The sequence below is a fragment of the Dipodomys ordii genome, unplaced genomic scaffold (assembly GCF_000151885.1).
Source record: "Dipodomys ordii isolate 6190 unplaced genomic scaffold, Dord_2.0 Scaffold2, whole genome shotgun sequence".
In the NCBI taxonomy this organism is placed as follows: domain Eukaryota; kingdom Metazoa; phylum Chordata; class Mammalia; order Rodentia; family Heteromyidae; genus Dipodomys; species Dipodomys ordii.
Window position 1 is genome coordinate 20,524,388 of NW_012267218.1, and position 16,376 is coordinate 20,540,763.

Genomic DNA, 16,376 nt, shown 5'->3' on the forward strand with positions numbered 1-16,376 from the left:
TTTTTCTTATGTGGTGCTGAGGAATCGAACCCAGGGCCTCTGGCATGCAAGGCATGCGCTCTACCACTGAGCCACCTTCCCAGCCCGGACCTGAAAGTTTTACACAAAGGCAACCACTGGTGTTTGTTGGGCAACTGACACCAGTTTTCATTTTTAACAAAAAATTTTGTTTTGAAGTCATTGAGATCTGGGATTGTAGCTTAGTGGTAGAGTACTTATTTAATGTGCACGAAGCCTTAGATTAAGTCTGATCCCCAAAACTCTTTAAGAAATTCCAACAACCAAAACCTCGTAAGGATGTATAATGGCTGCATGATCTGTTCATGAAAAAAAATAATAAAGTCCTTATAGATGGAGATATAATGCTGGAAATTTACCCTGTGTTATAGAAGCCTTCATTTTACTCAGGCTCTCTTTGTTTGGGTATATCCCTCCTTTGGGGAGTACCATTCTTAACAAGTATGATACCTCTCTGCTCCTATTTGTTAAGAAAGGCAACATTTTAGGGCAGCTACTTAACATCGTCAGGGCATTTGACAGTACAGCTTTAGCTCATTTTCTATTTTAAGGCTGGAAATTATGAATTTGGTTTATAGAGAATATCTGGAAGTTCTCTCCCCTTTTCTGTATAATAACTGTCTACATTTTACCTTTCATTGAAATAGAGTAGACTGTTAAAACTGAACAGTATTATTTTTTATTCTAGTATTTTTACCAAATAAGGTCTCTAAAGCATTGTTTCTGTATCCATTAATAGCTTTACATTTTGTCTATATTGCACAAGAACTGAACCTAAAACTGGTAATTTAGAGACATTTCACTCTCAGATTCATAACAACTATAAGTAGATAGATTCATACATGAAAAAAAAATTATGTTTTTAATTGTAAAACTAGCGTATAGAGGGGTTACAGTTACATGAGTAAGGTAAGAAGTACATTTCCTATCAAGCATTGTTACTTCTTCCTTTGTTTTTCCCCTCCCATCCCTTCCTTCCCCACCTCCCTAACTTCTCCCTCCCCACCCCATGAAAATTTTGAATGCATTAAATAATTCACCTTGAACTGAGTGCTTATTATATACCATTGGCATTTTGAGGAGGATACTTTTTGATGGTTCAGGGCTTTCTTGAGCATTACACAGTGTTTAACCAGTTGGCTTGAATATTATAAAATATTTAACCTAACTGGTATGTCCTGTTAAATGCTAGTAGTGTCCTTGCCCTATCCCTACTCATACATTCACAAGAACATCTACAGAGCCTCCTGGAGAGGAGCTTGAAATTGGCAGTGATGCCCCGTGTGAATACTATTGATTTTTCTGTTTTAGAAGAAATAGAAATTGACTACTTACTATATAAATTTTAATTTTAAAAACTCAATGTCATTTAAGACTGGTATGCAGAATACTTGTCAAAGTAGTCTAGTTGATTTTTTTCAATTTATACTAAAGTTTATAGATGCCTGCTTCATCCCAGAGGAATCTTATATTCTTTAGAGAATTTTAATAGTGAAAGGGCAAGAATGGAAATGCTAACTGTACATATAAAGTCCAGTTCTTTGCAGAGAAAAATCATCTGCTTTTTAAATGTGTTATTGCTTTACCTTGATCACAGAACTCATTTATACTCCTCCTTTAAGGAGGAGTATAAAAAGATACCCTTCAAGGGTATTCTTTTTCTTTTGGACTTGGGGCTTGAACTCTGGGCCTGGGCACATCCCTCAGCTCTATCACTTGAGCCACAGCACCACTTCCGGTTTTCTGAGTGGTTTATTGGAGATAAGAGTCTCCTAGCCTTTCCTGCACAGGCTGGCTTTGAACTGCGATCTTCAGATCTCAGCTTTCTGAGTAGATAGGTTTACAGGCATGAGCCACTGGCGCCCTGCTCAAGGGTATCTCTCTAGCCCATTGCCTTCTAGGATATACTGAGTTTCTTAACACATTTGGTTCCGACTATAAAAATTTTAGATTTTGGGCTGGGAAGGTAGCTCAGTGGTAGAGTGTTTGCCTTGCATGCATGAGGCCCTGGTTTCGATTCCTCAGCACTACATAAGCAGAAAAAGTTGGAAGTGGTGCTGTGGCTCAAGTGGTAGAACGCTAGCCTTGAGCCGAAGGGCTGAAGGATAGCACCCAGGCCCAGGGTCCAAGCCCCACAACCAACAAAAATAAACAAAAATTTTAGATTTTATAGTAAATTACCACAGGAATTTTGCTTTCCAGATGTCTTTCACTCTGCCCTGTGAAAGAATTTTGCTCTTCAGATGTCCTTCATTCTGCTAGAATCTTACTGATGCTCATTTAAAGGATTATTAACTTAAGAATACTCAAATAAGAAGCAGCAACTGGCTCTTGTATGCTAAATTAGTATTGAGATTTTATGTTGAACATATATGACTACCAGGGAACATTTATTTAGAATCTCTTCCTATAGTGATTGCTGTATAAAAGTGATTAACTGTTCCTAATCTTGGTATTATCTTGTACAGTATTACATAATTTCTGGTTTGTGTTGGTGTTAATATTTCTTTTTTTATTGTGAAAATACCATATAGAGGGGTTACAATTACATGGGCAAGATAATAAGTACATTTCTTACCAAGCATTGTTGCCTCCTTCTTTGTTTCCCCTTCCCATCCCTTCCCATCTCCCCCACCCCCCTCTGGTGTTAATATTTCTATCCTGAAAACAAGAAAGACTTTTTTTTTCTTTATTATTTTTTACATTTTTTTTATTGTAAAGATACCATACAGAGGGTTACAGTTACATGAGTGAGGTAATGAGTACACTTCCTCTTGAACATTGTTACCCCCTCCATTGTTTTCCCCCTACCATCCCCTCCCTCCCTCCCTTCCTTGAGGTTCTTTTTTTTTTTGATTGTGATTAAGTGATTACATAATTTCTAAGTCACAAGTTCATTCTAACTTTCCTGGAGCAAATTGTCTATCACAGTCTGTAATATATAACAGTGTTCACATGTTATATACCATATTTGTGATCAGCAACGGGGGGATATTTAGTAGTGGTTCAACCAGATGAATGGGAGTTCTTTGTTCCTTAAGTCCTGTTAGTTTCGTCATATCACCTAGCATTTTGGATTTATCATCCACTTATCAGGGAGACCATGTACCATTTGTCTCTTCGTTCTTGGCTTACCTCGCTCAACATGATTCCTTCTAGCTCCATCCATTTCCCTGCAAATGCCATTATTTTGTCATTTCTAATGGCTGCATAATATTCCATTGTGTATAGACACCACAATTTTTGGATCCATTCATCTGTGGTGGGGCATCTAGGTTGTTTCCATATCCTAGCTATTGTGAACAGTGTTGCAATAAACATGGAGGTGCACGTGTCCTTGTATATTGGTTCCTGTTGTTCAGGGTAGATGCCTAGAAGTGGTATGACTGGGTCGTAAGGGAGGTCAATCTTTAGCTTTCTAAGGACCCTCCAGACTGCTTTCCAAAGTGGTTGTATAAGTGTACATTCCCACCAGCAGTGTAATAGGGTTCCTCTTTCTCCACATCCCCTTCAGCATTTGTCGTTGGCTGATTTGTGGATGTGGGACATTCTGACTGGGGTAAGGTGGTATCTCAGGGTTGTCTTTATTTGCATTTCCTTCACCACCAGGGGTGATGAACATTTCCTCATGTGTTTCTTTGCCATTTTTATTTCTTCATTTGAGAAGTCCCTCTTTAGTTCCCTTGTCCATTTAGTAATTGGTTTGTTAGGTTTGGGAGGGATTAGTTTCTTGAGTTCCCTGTATATACAGGATGTTAACCCCTTGTCTGATATATTGCTGGTAAATATTTTTTCCCAATTAGTTGGTTGTCTTTCTAGCTTAGTTGCGATAGATTTAGCTGTGCAGAAGCTTTTTATTTTAAGGTAGTCCCATTTGTCGAGTCTCTCTCCAACTTGTTGTGACCCTGGGACTCTGTTCAGGAAGTTCCTTCCTGTGCCTATTAGTTCAAGTGTCTCTCCTACTCTGTCCTGCAGTAGTTTCAGAGATTCAGGTTTAATGTTAAGGTCTTTAATCCATTTTGAGTTGATGTTGGTGCATGGTGATAGGCTGGGGTCCACTTTTAGTCTTCTGCATGTGGCTGCCCAGTTTTCCCAGCACCAGCGGTTGAAGAGGCTGTGTTTCTTCCATTGTATGTCTTTGGCTCCTTTGTCGAATATCAGCTGGCTGTAGGCCTGTGGATTTATTTCTGGATCTTCTATTCTGTTCCATTGGTCTTCGGGTCTGTTTTTGTGCCAGTACCATGCTGTCTTTGTTATTATAGCTCTGTAGTAGAGTTTGAAGTTCAGCATGGATAGCCCTCCCATATTGTCATTATCCCCTAGAATTGTTTTGGCTATTCTAGGTCTTTTGTTGTTCCATATAAATTTTTGGACTGTTTTGTGTATTTCAGTGATGTAAGTCATTGGGATTTTAATAGGAATTGCGTTGAATTTGTATATTAGTTTTGGAAGTATTACCATCTTTACTATATTAAGTCGGCCTATCCAGGAGCATGGGAGGTCTTTCCATTTCCTAGTGTCTTCTGCAATTTCTTTCTTTAACTTTTTATAGTTCTCATTAAATAGTTCTTTTACATCTTTGGTTAGGTTAATTCCTAAATATTTTATTTTTTGGGAGGTTATTGTGAATGGGGTTGCTCCCTTTATTTCCCTCTCTTCCTGTACGTTATCAGTGTATAGGAAGGCAACTGATTTTTGTGGGTTTATTTTGTATCCTGCTATTTTGCCAAAGTGACTTAGGATTTCTAAAAGTTTGGGGATGGAGTTTTTGGGATCGTGGAGGTATAGTATCATGTTGTCTGCAAAAAGGGATAGTTTAACTTCTTCTTTCCCTATGCGGATCCCTTTAATGTCTTTTTCTTGCCTTATTGCCCTGGCTAAGGGTTCTAGGACTATGTTGAAGAGGAGTGGAGACAGTGGGCATCCTTGCCTTGTTCCTGATTTTAGGAGGATTGGTTGTAGCTTTTCCCCATTAAGTATAATATTGGCTATTGGTCTGTCATAAATGGCTTTTATTGTTTTTAGAAATGTTCCTTCTATTCCTATTTTCTCCAGAGCTTTTAGCATGAATGAATGTTGAATTTTATCAAAGGCCTTTTCTGCATCTGTGGCGATAATCATGTGATTCTTGACCTTGGCTCTGTTGATATGTTGGATTACATTTATTGACTTACGTATGTTAAACCATCCCTGTGTCTCTGGGATGAAGCCTACCTGATCATAGTGTATTATTTTTTTTATGTGTTTCTGGATTCTGTTAGCTAGAATCTTGTTAAGGATCTTTGCATCTGTGTTCATCAAGGAAATTGGCCTGTAATTCTCCTTTTTGGTTGGGTCTTTGCCTGGTTTGGGGATGAGTGGGATAGCTCCCTCCTACAAGAAAGACTTTTGAGGTCAGGTACTAGCTATATATCCTAATGTACCCTTCTCACTAGATTGAGCTCTAGGATCCTTCCCAAAATGAACACTTAAATTTTGATAACAGTCATAGCTCACATAGCAGGAGTATACTTATGCTAAATCTATACTTTTTTGAACATGTCCCTCTTCTTACTCTGTGGAACAACAAATTTGAGACTTCTGATTGTGGCTTTGAGAAAGGGTTTTTTTCCTGGAAAATCAATAGCTTATTGAAATTTAGGAGCCTAGTGTAGTGGTGCACAGCTTGTAGTCCCAAGTTCTTTAGGAGGTTGAGGCAGGAAGATTCCTTGTACCCAAAAGTCCAGAGCCAGTCTAAACAAATGTAATAAAACCCCCTATCTTTTTTTGTGTGGCGGGGAGGGGAGGAAGAAGTACTATGGTTTGAACTCATTTCACACCTGCTAGTCAGGTGGTCTGCCATTTGTGCCACCCCTCAAGCCCCTTTTTGCTCTGGTTATTTTTTGAGATAGGATCTTGTTTTTTACCAAGGCTTACTTGGACCACAGTCCTCATTTATATTTCCTGATGTAGCTGGAATGATAGGTATGCCCACCATCTCCAACTTCTTCTGTTGAGATAAGGGTTTGAGAACTTTTACCTGGGCTAGCCTAGAGGTATGAGCCACTGGCACAGTTTGTTCATTTTTTTAAAATAAGTACCTTTAGGGCTGGGAATGTGGCTCAGTGGTAGAGTGCTTGCCTAGCATGCATGAAGCCCTGGGTTCAATTCCTCAGCACCACATAGACAGAAAATGCCAGAAGTGTTGTTGTGACTCAAGAGGCAGAGCGCTAGTCTTGAGCAAAAGAAGCTCAGGAAAAGTGCCCAACCCTGAGTTCAAGCCCCAAGACTGGCAAAAAAAAAAAAAGTGTGTGTATGTATACCTCCTGTGGACCAAATATTGTCATAGGCACTGGAAATAGATTAATGAATATTAAACATTAATGTGGGTATAATCATTATGCATACCTCATAGGTTCATTGTGACAGATGAGTTTATAGAGAGCAAAAAATATTCAGTAAGAAATATTAGTTGTTAATGAGTTTTATTCTTTTTAAAGGAGAGACAAAGTAAACTAGGAAAATAACTCCATGGTATAAAAAGTGTTCTGAGGACAGGAAACAGTGCTATGTATGCCTCATAGCACTGTTTTTGTTTTTGTTTTTTTGTCGGTTGTGGAGACTGAACTCTGGGTCTGGGTGCTGTCCCTCAGCTCTTCAGCTCAAGGCTGGCACTCTACCACTTGAGCCACAACGCCACTTCCGGCCTTTTCTGCCTGTGTGGTGCTGAGGAATCGAACCCAGGGCCTCATGCATGCAGGGCAAGCACTACCACTGAGCCACCTTCCCAGCCCCAGGATTTCCATTTGAAGCCAATCCAGACAGGAAAGTATATGATACTTTTATCTCCAGTTAACTACCAAAAGCCTGAAGTAGAGGTGTGGCTCAAGTAAGTAGAGTGGTGACAGTGTTCAGGCCCTGAGTTCAAGCCCTAGTTGCCGCACAAAAAAATAATAACTTGAAGAACTGTGAACAGAAACTATCAAACTGGTAGAAAGCACATCATGTCCAAGGAACAGAAGAGCTTTCATAACTGAAGCATGATGAGGGAGAGAGTAGTAAGGAGAGTAAGGCAGAGTCAGGTCAGCCAGAGTAAACCAGAAAGTGTCTTTCTTTCCTTTGTTTAGAGTGGGAAATTAGGAATGATGCACATTTCCTTTAAATTGTTTTACGGCTTTTTGGCTGTACTGAGAATTGAACTCAGGACCTCATGCTTACCAGCCACGCCCTGTACCACTCAAGCTATTCTACATGCCCCTTTTTTGTGTTATTTTCAAGATAGATCTCACTTTATGCTCAGATTGGCCTGGACTGTGATGCTTCCCCTCATAGTTTGGAATGACAGGTGTGCACTACTATGCCCAGCCATTGATTGAGACAGATTCTCACTCTGGAGGGAGAGAAGGAAAGAAAGAAAGGGGTCACTCTGGCCTCAAACTTCAATCCCCTGATTTCTGCCTCCCAAGGACCTAGCATTGCAGGCTTGCACCACTTTGCCCAACTTCTTTGAACTGTTTTAAGGAACATCATGTAATAGAATGCAATTGTAATATGAGACTTCAACTTGTAGTTCTAACAGTTGTCTTCTAGAGAGGTTTTTTGAAGATTGCAAATGCCTAATAATTTTTTCTTTCATATTCTTAAGTTTCCTTTCTCTGTATGCATGTCAAACACTTTCTAATAAGCATTGAAGTCTAGAGTACTTATGTTTAAAATTTCTGGTATCTCTCTTCTCTTTTCTTTTTTAAGTTAAAATTTGCCATGTAGGTTTTAACTATTTTGACTAAATGGGCATAAACTAAAAATACTCTATTTATGATGGGCCTATCACATAAGTATCAGCCTAAAAGAAGCTATGTTGGGCTTAGTCGAACTCATAGAAATGCTTACTTGGAGTATAGATTAAGATATGTATATACAATGAATTTCAAAATGTTCTGAGTTTTTTTAACTTTGGCACATACTCATTTTCTTAGTCTGAATAGAATTGATTTCAGAAAAGAGAAACATAAATAGGATGAGGTCAATGAAATTTTCTAGGCCCAGTGAATTTGGAAATTATTTGGTAACCTGACTTAAATTTTGATGAGTTTTTAATCCAAGATAATGGTGCTGGAGGCAATTTATATAATCATTAATTTCAAGTCCTAGTGAGCCTCAAAAATAGAGATCACTGATGCATAAGATTTTGTTGGCACAATTTATTTGGATACTGACTTGATTAGAACATCTCAAATAATTTAAATGCATAAGGGTCAAGGGAAAATTATTAACTTACAACCAGAGCAGCAATTTGTACGTATTTTAAGCTTCCTTGGCTTTAAAATCTAAGAAACAAAACTAAGTGTCCTAAATGCATAAGAGTGCTAAGGGGACTTGTTGACACATAAAATGACTTAATGGGGTTGCTTCTTTTCATTCTCTGATTTTCTTAAGCCTGCTTGTGTTTAAACATTTTAGGTCATTTATAGCAAATATACTGACCTGGTTCCAAAGGAGGTTATGAATGCAGATGATCCAGACTTGCAAAGACCTGATGAAGAAGCTATTAAAGAGGTAACTGGAAATTGACATATCATTATTTTGGTGACTTTTTACAACCTTAATAACTTACAGACCACTGAATATGATGTTTCTGATTTCAGATAACAGAAAAAACAAGGGTAGCCTTAGAGAAGTCTGTATCACAGAAGGTTGCTGCCGCTATGCCAGTTAGAGCAGCTGATAAACTGGCCCCTGCTCAGTATATCCGGTATGAATTGTGCCTGAAAGTATTAGTTTTATATCAGACTTGTATTATCTTGTCTAATGAGTTTTGAAGCCTACTAACTAACTTTGCAAACAGTTGAAAGCAAAATTAGTTTGTCATTGCCACTTAAGATGTTACCTGTGAGGGCTGGGAAGGCAGCTCAATGGTAGAGTGCTTGCCTTGCATGCATGAGGCCCTGGGTTCAATTCCTCAGCACCACATAAGCAGAAAAGGCTGGAAGTGGCGCTGTGGCTCCAGCGGAAGAGCACTAGCCTTGAGCTGAAGAGCTGAGGGACAGCACCCAGACCCAGAGTTCAGGCCCCATGACCGGCAAAAAAAAAAAAAAAGATGTTACTTGTGAGTGACATGAGAGTTTGTTTTGTTTTGTTTTTTAGAATTTAGTGACTATCTAGTATGTAAGATTCAAACCACAAGTACTCTATACTTTTATAATTACTTGTAATAGACACTTTATACTACTAAATTTTGAGGGACTTTGCTCATGTAATCTTTATGTGATTGACATATAAATATTATATAGGATTTCTGCCATTATTCTTTTTCTGTTTTACAAATGCTAACTATCAGTTGCCTGCTAGAATTATTGTGGATACTTTTTCCTCACACACCAACTTATAAAGTAGGAACTGTTTTCTATACTTCCTCTGTGAAATAGAACAATTGTACCTTGTAGGTTGGAAAATGAATTAAGGATAGATTGTTTGCAAGCTAACCACTTGGTGAACATTTTGCTTGTAACTCATAATTCCTAGTTTTCTTATGTCTTGTTTCTGAAATATAATTTTCTAAGTACTTTGTAAATGGATTTAAGAACATTTTCTCTTAGGATTCTTATAGTAGGAAAATGGCTACTGAAAACTTGAACTAGTTACACATATAGTTTTCATCTGCTTTCTTCAGATATACACCGTCTCAACAAGGAGTGGCATTTAACTCTGGAGCTAAACAGAGGGTTATTCGGATGGTAGAAATGCAGAAAGATCCAATGGAGCCTCCAAGGTTCAAGTAAGTAGTTAACTTCATGAGAATGAACTACTGTTCTTAAGAAGAGTCTTCCACATCACCAGATGAATGAGCAGATGTTAGCACACCAGTAAGGGAATGTTATTGAGCAATAAAAGAAATAAGCTGTTAACAAAAGAGCATAAATGAAGCTCAAAACAACTTATGATGTGCTATGCTGTCAAATAGCATATGATGCCATTTATACTAAACTTGAAAATTGAAACTAATCCAGAAGATCATTGGTTGCTTATGGGGAAGGAAGTAGGAACAAAGAAGGAAGGGACATGCAGAAACTTTGGGATGATGCACATATTCACTATCCTGTTTGTGACGATCTTTTAACAGGGATATGTTTCTATCTAGGTTTACTCAAGCTGTGTACTTTATATAGTTGATTTTATGTCTTATCTCTAAGCCTTTTAAATGTTGTTCTTTGTGCAGGTAATGATGTGGTAAAGTGAATAATAGTGACTAGGTTGGTCATGTTTTATTAGTCATTGAAACCAAGTGGTAGCTGTATGATGGGCTTTTGCTATACCAAAAGGTGAAAAGGTACTTTGGTTTATTCTCTCAGGATCAATAAGAAAATTCCCCGGGGACCACCTTCTCCTCCTGCACCTGTCATGCATTCTCCAAGTCGAAAGGTATTCTTTGCTATAGCCCCCAATTTTTTTTTCTTTTACTTAGAGTTATTAATTTTATAAATAATTTCTGTGCCTACAGATACAAATCTTCACACTGGTTACAGCTTTCTTTCTAAATTTGTTTTTCAAGATCAAATAGGTATCCAGTCAACAATACAAAGTATTATGTGTGAAATGTTACCTATGAGTGTAGCATTCTACCAATGATTTTAATGAATGAATTTTTTATTTTAATGAATCTACACTCTAGTGAACAAGATATGGTTCACATATAAGGTACTGTTGTATATAGTGAGTACATGGGTTCATTGTAGGATGCTGGTGACTCATACCTGTAATCCTAGCTACTCAGGAGGCTGAGATCTGAAGATCACAGTTCAAAGCCAGCCTGGGCAGGAAAGTCCATGAGACTCTGATCTCTAATTAATCACCAGAAAACTGGAAGTGGCACTGGCTCAAGTGTTAGAGCGCTTGCCTTGAGCTGTAGAGCTGAGGGTCACCCAGGTGCAGGGTTCAAGCCCCATGACCAACAACAACAAAAACAACTTTTCATCTGAAAGAAATCACACTTAAAAAAAATGGAAAAATACTACTGAGCATTTGTAAATGTCAAAAATAATTTCTGGGAGCTAGAAAGGTGGCTCAGTGGTAGAGTGCTTGCCTTGCATGCATGAGTCCTCTACGTTCAATTCCTCAGCCAGAAGTGCACTGTGGCTGAAGTGGTAGAGTGCTAGCCTTGAGCTGAAGAGCTGAGGGACAGTGCCCAGGCCCAGAGTTCAGGCCCACAACCAACAACAACAAATAATAATAATTTCTAAAGCCATGCACCATTGGCTCATGCCTGTTACACTAGCTACTGTGGAGGCTAAGATCTGAAGATTGTAGTCCAAAGCCAGCCTGGACAGGCAAGTTTGTTACCTTCAATTAACCAGCAAAAAGCTGAAAGTGGATCTGTGGCTCATGTAGTAGTATGCCAGGCTTGAGTGAAAAAAACAAGGAAGAGTTCAAGCCTTAGTGGTGACTAAAACAAGTAAGCAATTTCTGGATATTTTCTCACTTTTTACATTAGTTCAAATTATTACTAGAATCTATAATACGATGACATAATGCCACCAAACAAAGGAAATTTTAGATTTTGACACACAATTATTTATGTCAGTGTAAATGGAACAGTCTTTAACAAGGAAGATTGTACTTGGGTTGTTAGCTAGACTATAAACCTAATAATACCTTTCATTGTTTTCTTACCTCAGATGACTGTAAAGGAACAACAAGAGTGGAAGATTCCTCCTTGTATTTCCAACTGGAAAAATGCAAAGGTAATTAAATTGTCATAAAATAGGTCCTTTTATATTATAGTCTTCTAGGAAACATTCAGACAGTCCTAAATAAAGCCTGGGAAACTTTAGTTGGAACCTTAGCACCTCATTTAGCTTAATGTTTCCACAACATTAACCAAGGCTGACAGGGGAGTACAGTGATAAAGCTCATGTTTAGAATGTATGAAACTTCAGGTTTGAGCCCTAGCAGTACCCCAAAAGAAAAACAAAGACAAGCTGGACACCAGTAACTCACATCTGTAATACTAGGTACTTGGAAGGTTGAGATTGGAAGGTTTGGCCCAGGCCAAAAAGTGTGAGACCCCATTCTCAACCTATATCCAATGTACAGTGGTTCACACCTATCATCCCGACAGGAAGCCTAAAATAGGGAGATTACAGTCCAGATTTATTCCTAGACAGGAAGCAAAACTCTGTTTCAAACAACCAGCACAGTAAAAGGGCTGGAGACATGACTCAGCAGTACAGCTCCTGGTAAATGTGCATCCCTGTATATGTGTATCAACAAACTCCAGTACCCTACTCCCCCCCCCCCATACACACACAAAAGACGAAGACAAATATAAATGACTTTTTTTAATGTAATAGAAATGTTAATATACTGGGCACATACATATCATGCAAATTCCTTATGTACTATAACTTACCAGAAGCACACAGAAAAATAATAAACCAAATGTTCCATATTAGTTAGAGATAGTATTCTCCATAAAACTCAAATTTATATCAAAAAATTATTTCAACAATTAAATAAAAAAATTAAATCAGTTTCAGTAAGCATTTGAGAAAATGATAGTAAATTTTAGATATTTTCAATATTTTAATTTTCAACTATTCATCTCTATGACACTGTAGCCTAGAGTTACTCAACCCCTACATATTGCCTATGTATGTGCCTAAAATTTAGCACTTGGGAAGCTGAGGCAGAAGGATGGCAAATTCAAGACCAACCTGCACTATACAGCAAGTTCCAGGCCAAGCTGACTATATAGTGACATCCTGTCTCTAACTAACTAAATAAATATGTGTGTGTGCACCTACAACATACATGTACATCATATATGTAATTATTAATCACCAGACTTCCTAAGTGTTATTAGAAATCTATAAAATGGGATGCATTTCTTATTCACTGTATTACCCAAAGTGTATTTCTAATTTTTGGTTGGTAAAGAGGTCCCTTTACCCAAGATTAAATACGAATTGTTCCTTAAAGTTGTCATGCTAGCAAAAGGATATTGGTTGGCTGAGTGTGTTGGGGTGTGTGTCTGCACACACACAACTGTATGTGTGTATATAATTAACATATCTCAATATATACGTATATCACGTGTGTAATCACATAGTTATATATAGGTGTATATGTGTATGTATGTACCTATGTGATACTGAGCTGACTCTGTAACACTGGGGTCTTTTGTTTGGGGGATTCTCTTTGTTGTTTTTGTTTTAAACAGGCATGCACCACCACAAAAGACCAACACATTGTTTTATTAGGAGGCCATGAACTTGGGATACTAGTCAGAATTCAGGAAAAATAAAGCTTAGTCTTAAAGTTAAATAGATATTCAAGCATATTCATTAAGTTACTGGAATTAAATGTGAATGTAGACTCTCAGTTGTTTAGCAAGTTTAGACCTGGCTTTTTCCACCTAGCAAAACTTTCAAAAATTGAACAAATCATTAAGACAGGATACCAGATTAAAACTAGATACTGAGATTATAGTGATTTGTGTATGACTGTCACTTTATTTGAGAAGCGCCTCTTTGGCTATTAGACAGTGATTTCCTTCTATCATAACCCAGTTACCAGCATGAGAATCAATCTTTCTAAAGATTGGGCTATAAAGTTGTTGTGGATTAAATCCTGTTCACTCATTTACTACCTGTATGCCTACACTCTACCTTGCTATTTTCATCTGTGAAATGGAAATAGTGTTGCAAGCTTTATATAATTAATAAGATCATAGATGTGCTCAATCCTTGTTGAAGCCCTTCTTAGTTGCTTCTATTTTGAATAATCATGAAAAAAGATAAAAATTTCAAGTGGACCTGGCCACTGGTGACTACTACTACCTACTCAGGAAGCTGAGTTAAGGTTCAGAGCCAGCCTGGACAGGAAAGACTGTAAGATTCTTATCTCCAATTAACCACCAGAAAACTGGAAGTGGAGCTGTGGCTCAAAGTGATAGGAGCACTAGCCTTGAGGGAAAAGGTCTCAGGGATAGCACCCAGGCCCTGAGTTCAAGCCCTAAACTAACCACCCCCCCCAAAAAAAAAAATTCTAGTTCTTAAAATGAGCCATTTACATTAATTTAAAATAATTATTGTAGCTCAGCTGTACACTGTGCTAATATTTCCTCTTTGCTTTTACTCTAGGGTTATACAATTCCATTAGATAAGCGTCTGGCTGCTGATGGGAGAGGACTTCAGACAGTACACATAAATGAAAATTTTGCAAAACTGGCTGAAGCTCTCTATATTGCTGATCGGAAGGTTGGTTCTTGTGTTTTGTCAATGTTCTTGTGTTCTATCAATGTTCTTATAATTTGTAATTCCATTCTTGTTTACTTAATTTAGCTGATTACCTAGGGAGACTATAACTTCTTGTATATGTGCTAAAAACTGCAGGTACTAGTTTAAGCTGTATACATTGTCTTAGCCTTTGTATTTGTTACACATACCATCCCTGTACCATATAAGTATATGTCAGAATGTTTCCCTAGGCTGTTTCTTCTATTTTGTGAAGAGAGTAAATTCTGTTCTACATTTTATAAATATCCTGTAGTTTAGGTATATGTGTCCCTAAAAGGGTATTTGCAAAGAAGGGTAGATAACCATTCTCATTAATTGAGTGCTTCATTAAAAAGCACTTGTGGTATCAGCTATTAATATTATATGTGGTAGCTATATGGTATTATTAGTATATGACCTTCAGGCTCATATGGCCTAGAATGGCATGCATTTAGGACATAAAGTACATCATCTGTATCATAAAGCCTTCATAAAAATCCATCTCAAGTGCATACTAAGGTTTTAAATTGTCATGTTTATTCAGACAGGTTGCTTTGTAGCAAAACAGTTTTTTAAATTGGGCTTACTACAGTTTCAATCACTAAAACATTCCACAGAGTAAAAAGAATTTCTAGGCAGGATACCTTATCATCTTACTCAGCAATAACAAGTGGGAATTCTTTTTCATTGCTTTTGCAAGCTAGACTTTCGTTGGGTAGATACATGATAGCTGCACATATTTCCCATATAGTGTCCTGATTAACACTTCATTTTACTAACAGGCTCGGGAAGCTGTGGAAACACGTGCCCAAGTAGAAAGAAAGATGGCTCAAAAAGAAAAAGAGAAACATGAAGAGAAACTTAGAGAGATGGCCCAAAAAGCCAGGGAGAGGAGAGCTGGGATCAAAACCCATGTGGAAAAAGGTATAGCATTCTAATTGTGAAATTTATTCTGTGAAGAATATATATCTCATTTATGGATATATATGTATTCATTTTCTGAATACTTCTTACTCATTTGCTAGAAAATATTTATTGAGTACTTGCTATATTGCAGAAGTATATATACTGCCAAAACAAATAACCCCAAAATTTCCTTAAAAAATATAATTGTATAGTGACGCTGTGGCTCAGGTGGTAGACCACTTGCCTTGAGCTGAAGAGCTCAGGGACAACCCCCAGGACCAGAATTCAAATCCCATAACCAACCAAAAAACTGTCTGTGTGTGTGTGTGTGTGTGTGTGTGTGTGTGTGTGTGTGTGTGTGTGTGTGTGTGTGTGTGGTGTGTGTGTGTGATATGACATGAAGAAGGCATTGTTCTACAACCAACCAAAAAACTGTGTGTGTGTCTGTGTGTTGAAGAAGGGGCATGGTTCCGTGTGTGTGTATGTGTGTGTGTCTGTGTGTATGTGTGTCTGTGTCTGTGTGTCTGTGTGTGTGTGTGTGTTGAAGAAGGGGCATGGTTCCTTGCAGAAATGCCGTGACGCACATTCCTTTATTGTGTGGTTTACCTGCCTTGGGTCTTGATTCAGCCAGTGCATTGCTTACTAGTTTTCTTTGCTGTCCTGTTTTGTGGCACCTCTGGTACTATTCATTATCTTTATCTTGTGGTCAATCCATTGCCTCTGACATCCTTGCCTTGGACCTGTGGCAGTACAGTGCATCATGGCAGTACATGTGATGAGAAAGACTGACTGCTCCTCTAATGGGGCTGGGAAGCAAAGAGAGATGTAGCTCATTTTAGAAAATCTCCTTGTTTTTATGCTTAGTCATTATTGTTTTTGGCGTGTTTTTTTGGTCAGTCGTGGGGCTTGAACTCTGGGCCTGGGCGTTGTCCCTCAGCTCTTCAGCTCAAGGATAATGCTCTACCACTTGCACCACAGCGCCACTTTCAGTTTTCTGGTGGTTTTTCAGAGATAAGAGTCACACAGACTTTCCTGTGTATGCTGGCTTTGAACCACAATCCTCAGATCTCAGCCACTGGAGTAGCTAGGATTATAGACATGAGCCACCAGTGCCTGTCTTATGCTTGTTTTTATTGCATAGAAGAGTAGTTCAGTACATATAAAGAAAATGTAGATATTTCAGAATTGTAAGAAGGGGGT

At 38.1% G+C, this 16,376-nt stretch overlaps 1 protein-coding gene across 1 annotated transcript in view; it reads left to right on the plus strand.

Annotated features, from left to right (window-relative positions):
• Snw1 (SNW domain containing 1) overlaps window positions 1-16,376 on the plus strand; it is a 34,467-nt gene that overhangs the window by 12,599 nt on the left and 5,492 nt on the right. The window contains exons 4-10 of the mRNA XM_013015321.1: window positions 8,458-8,553; window positions 8,643-8,749; window positions 9,668-9,772; window positions 10,347-10,416; window positions 11,670-11,735; window positions 14,136-14,252; window positions 15,053-15,194. Coding sequence (XP_012870775.1) covers window positions 8,458-8,553; window positions 8,643-8,749; window positions 9,668-9,772; window positions 10,347-10,416; window positions 11,670-11,735; window positions 14,136-14,252; window positions 15,053-15,194 — 703 coding nt within the window. The remainder of the gene's footprint in view (window positions 1-8,457; window positions 8,554-8,642; window positions 8,750-9,667; window positions 9,773-10,346; window positions 10,417-11,669; window positions 11,736-14,135; window positions 14,253-15,052; window positions 15,195-16,376) is intronic.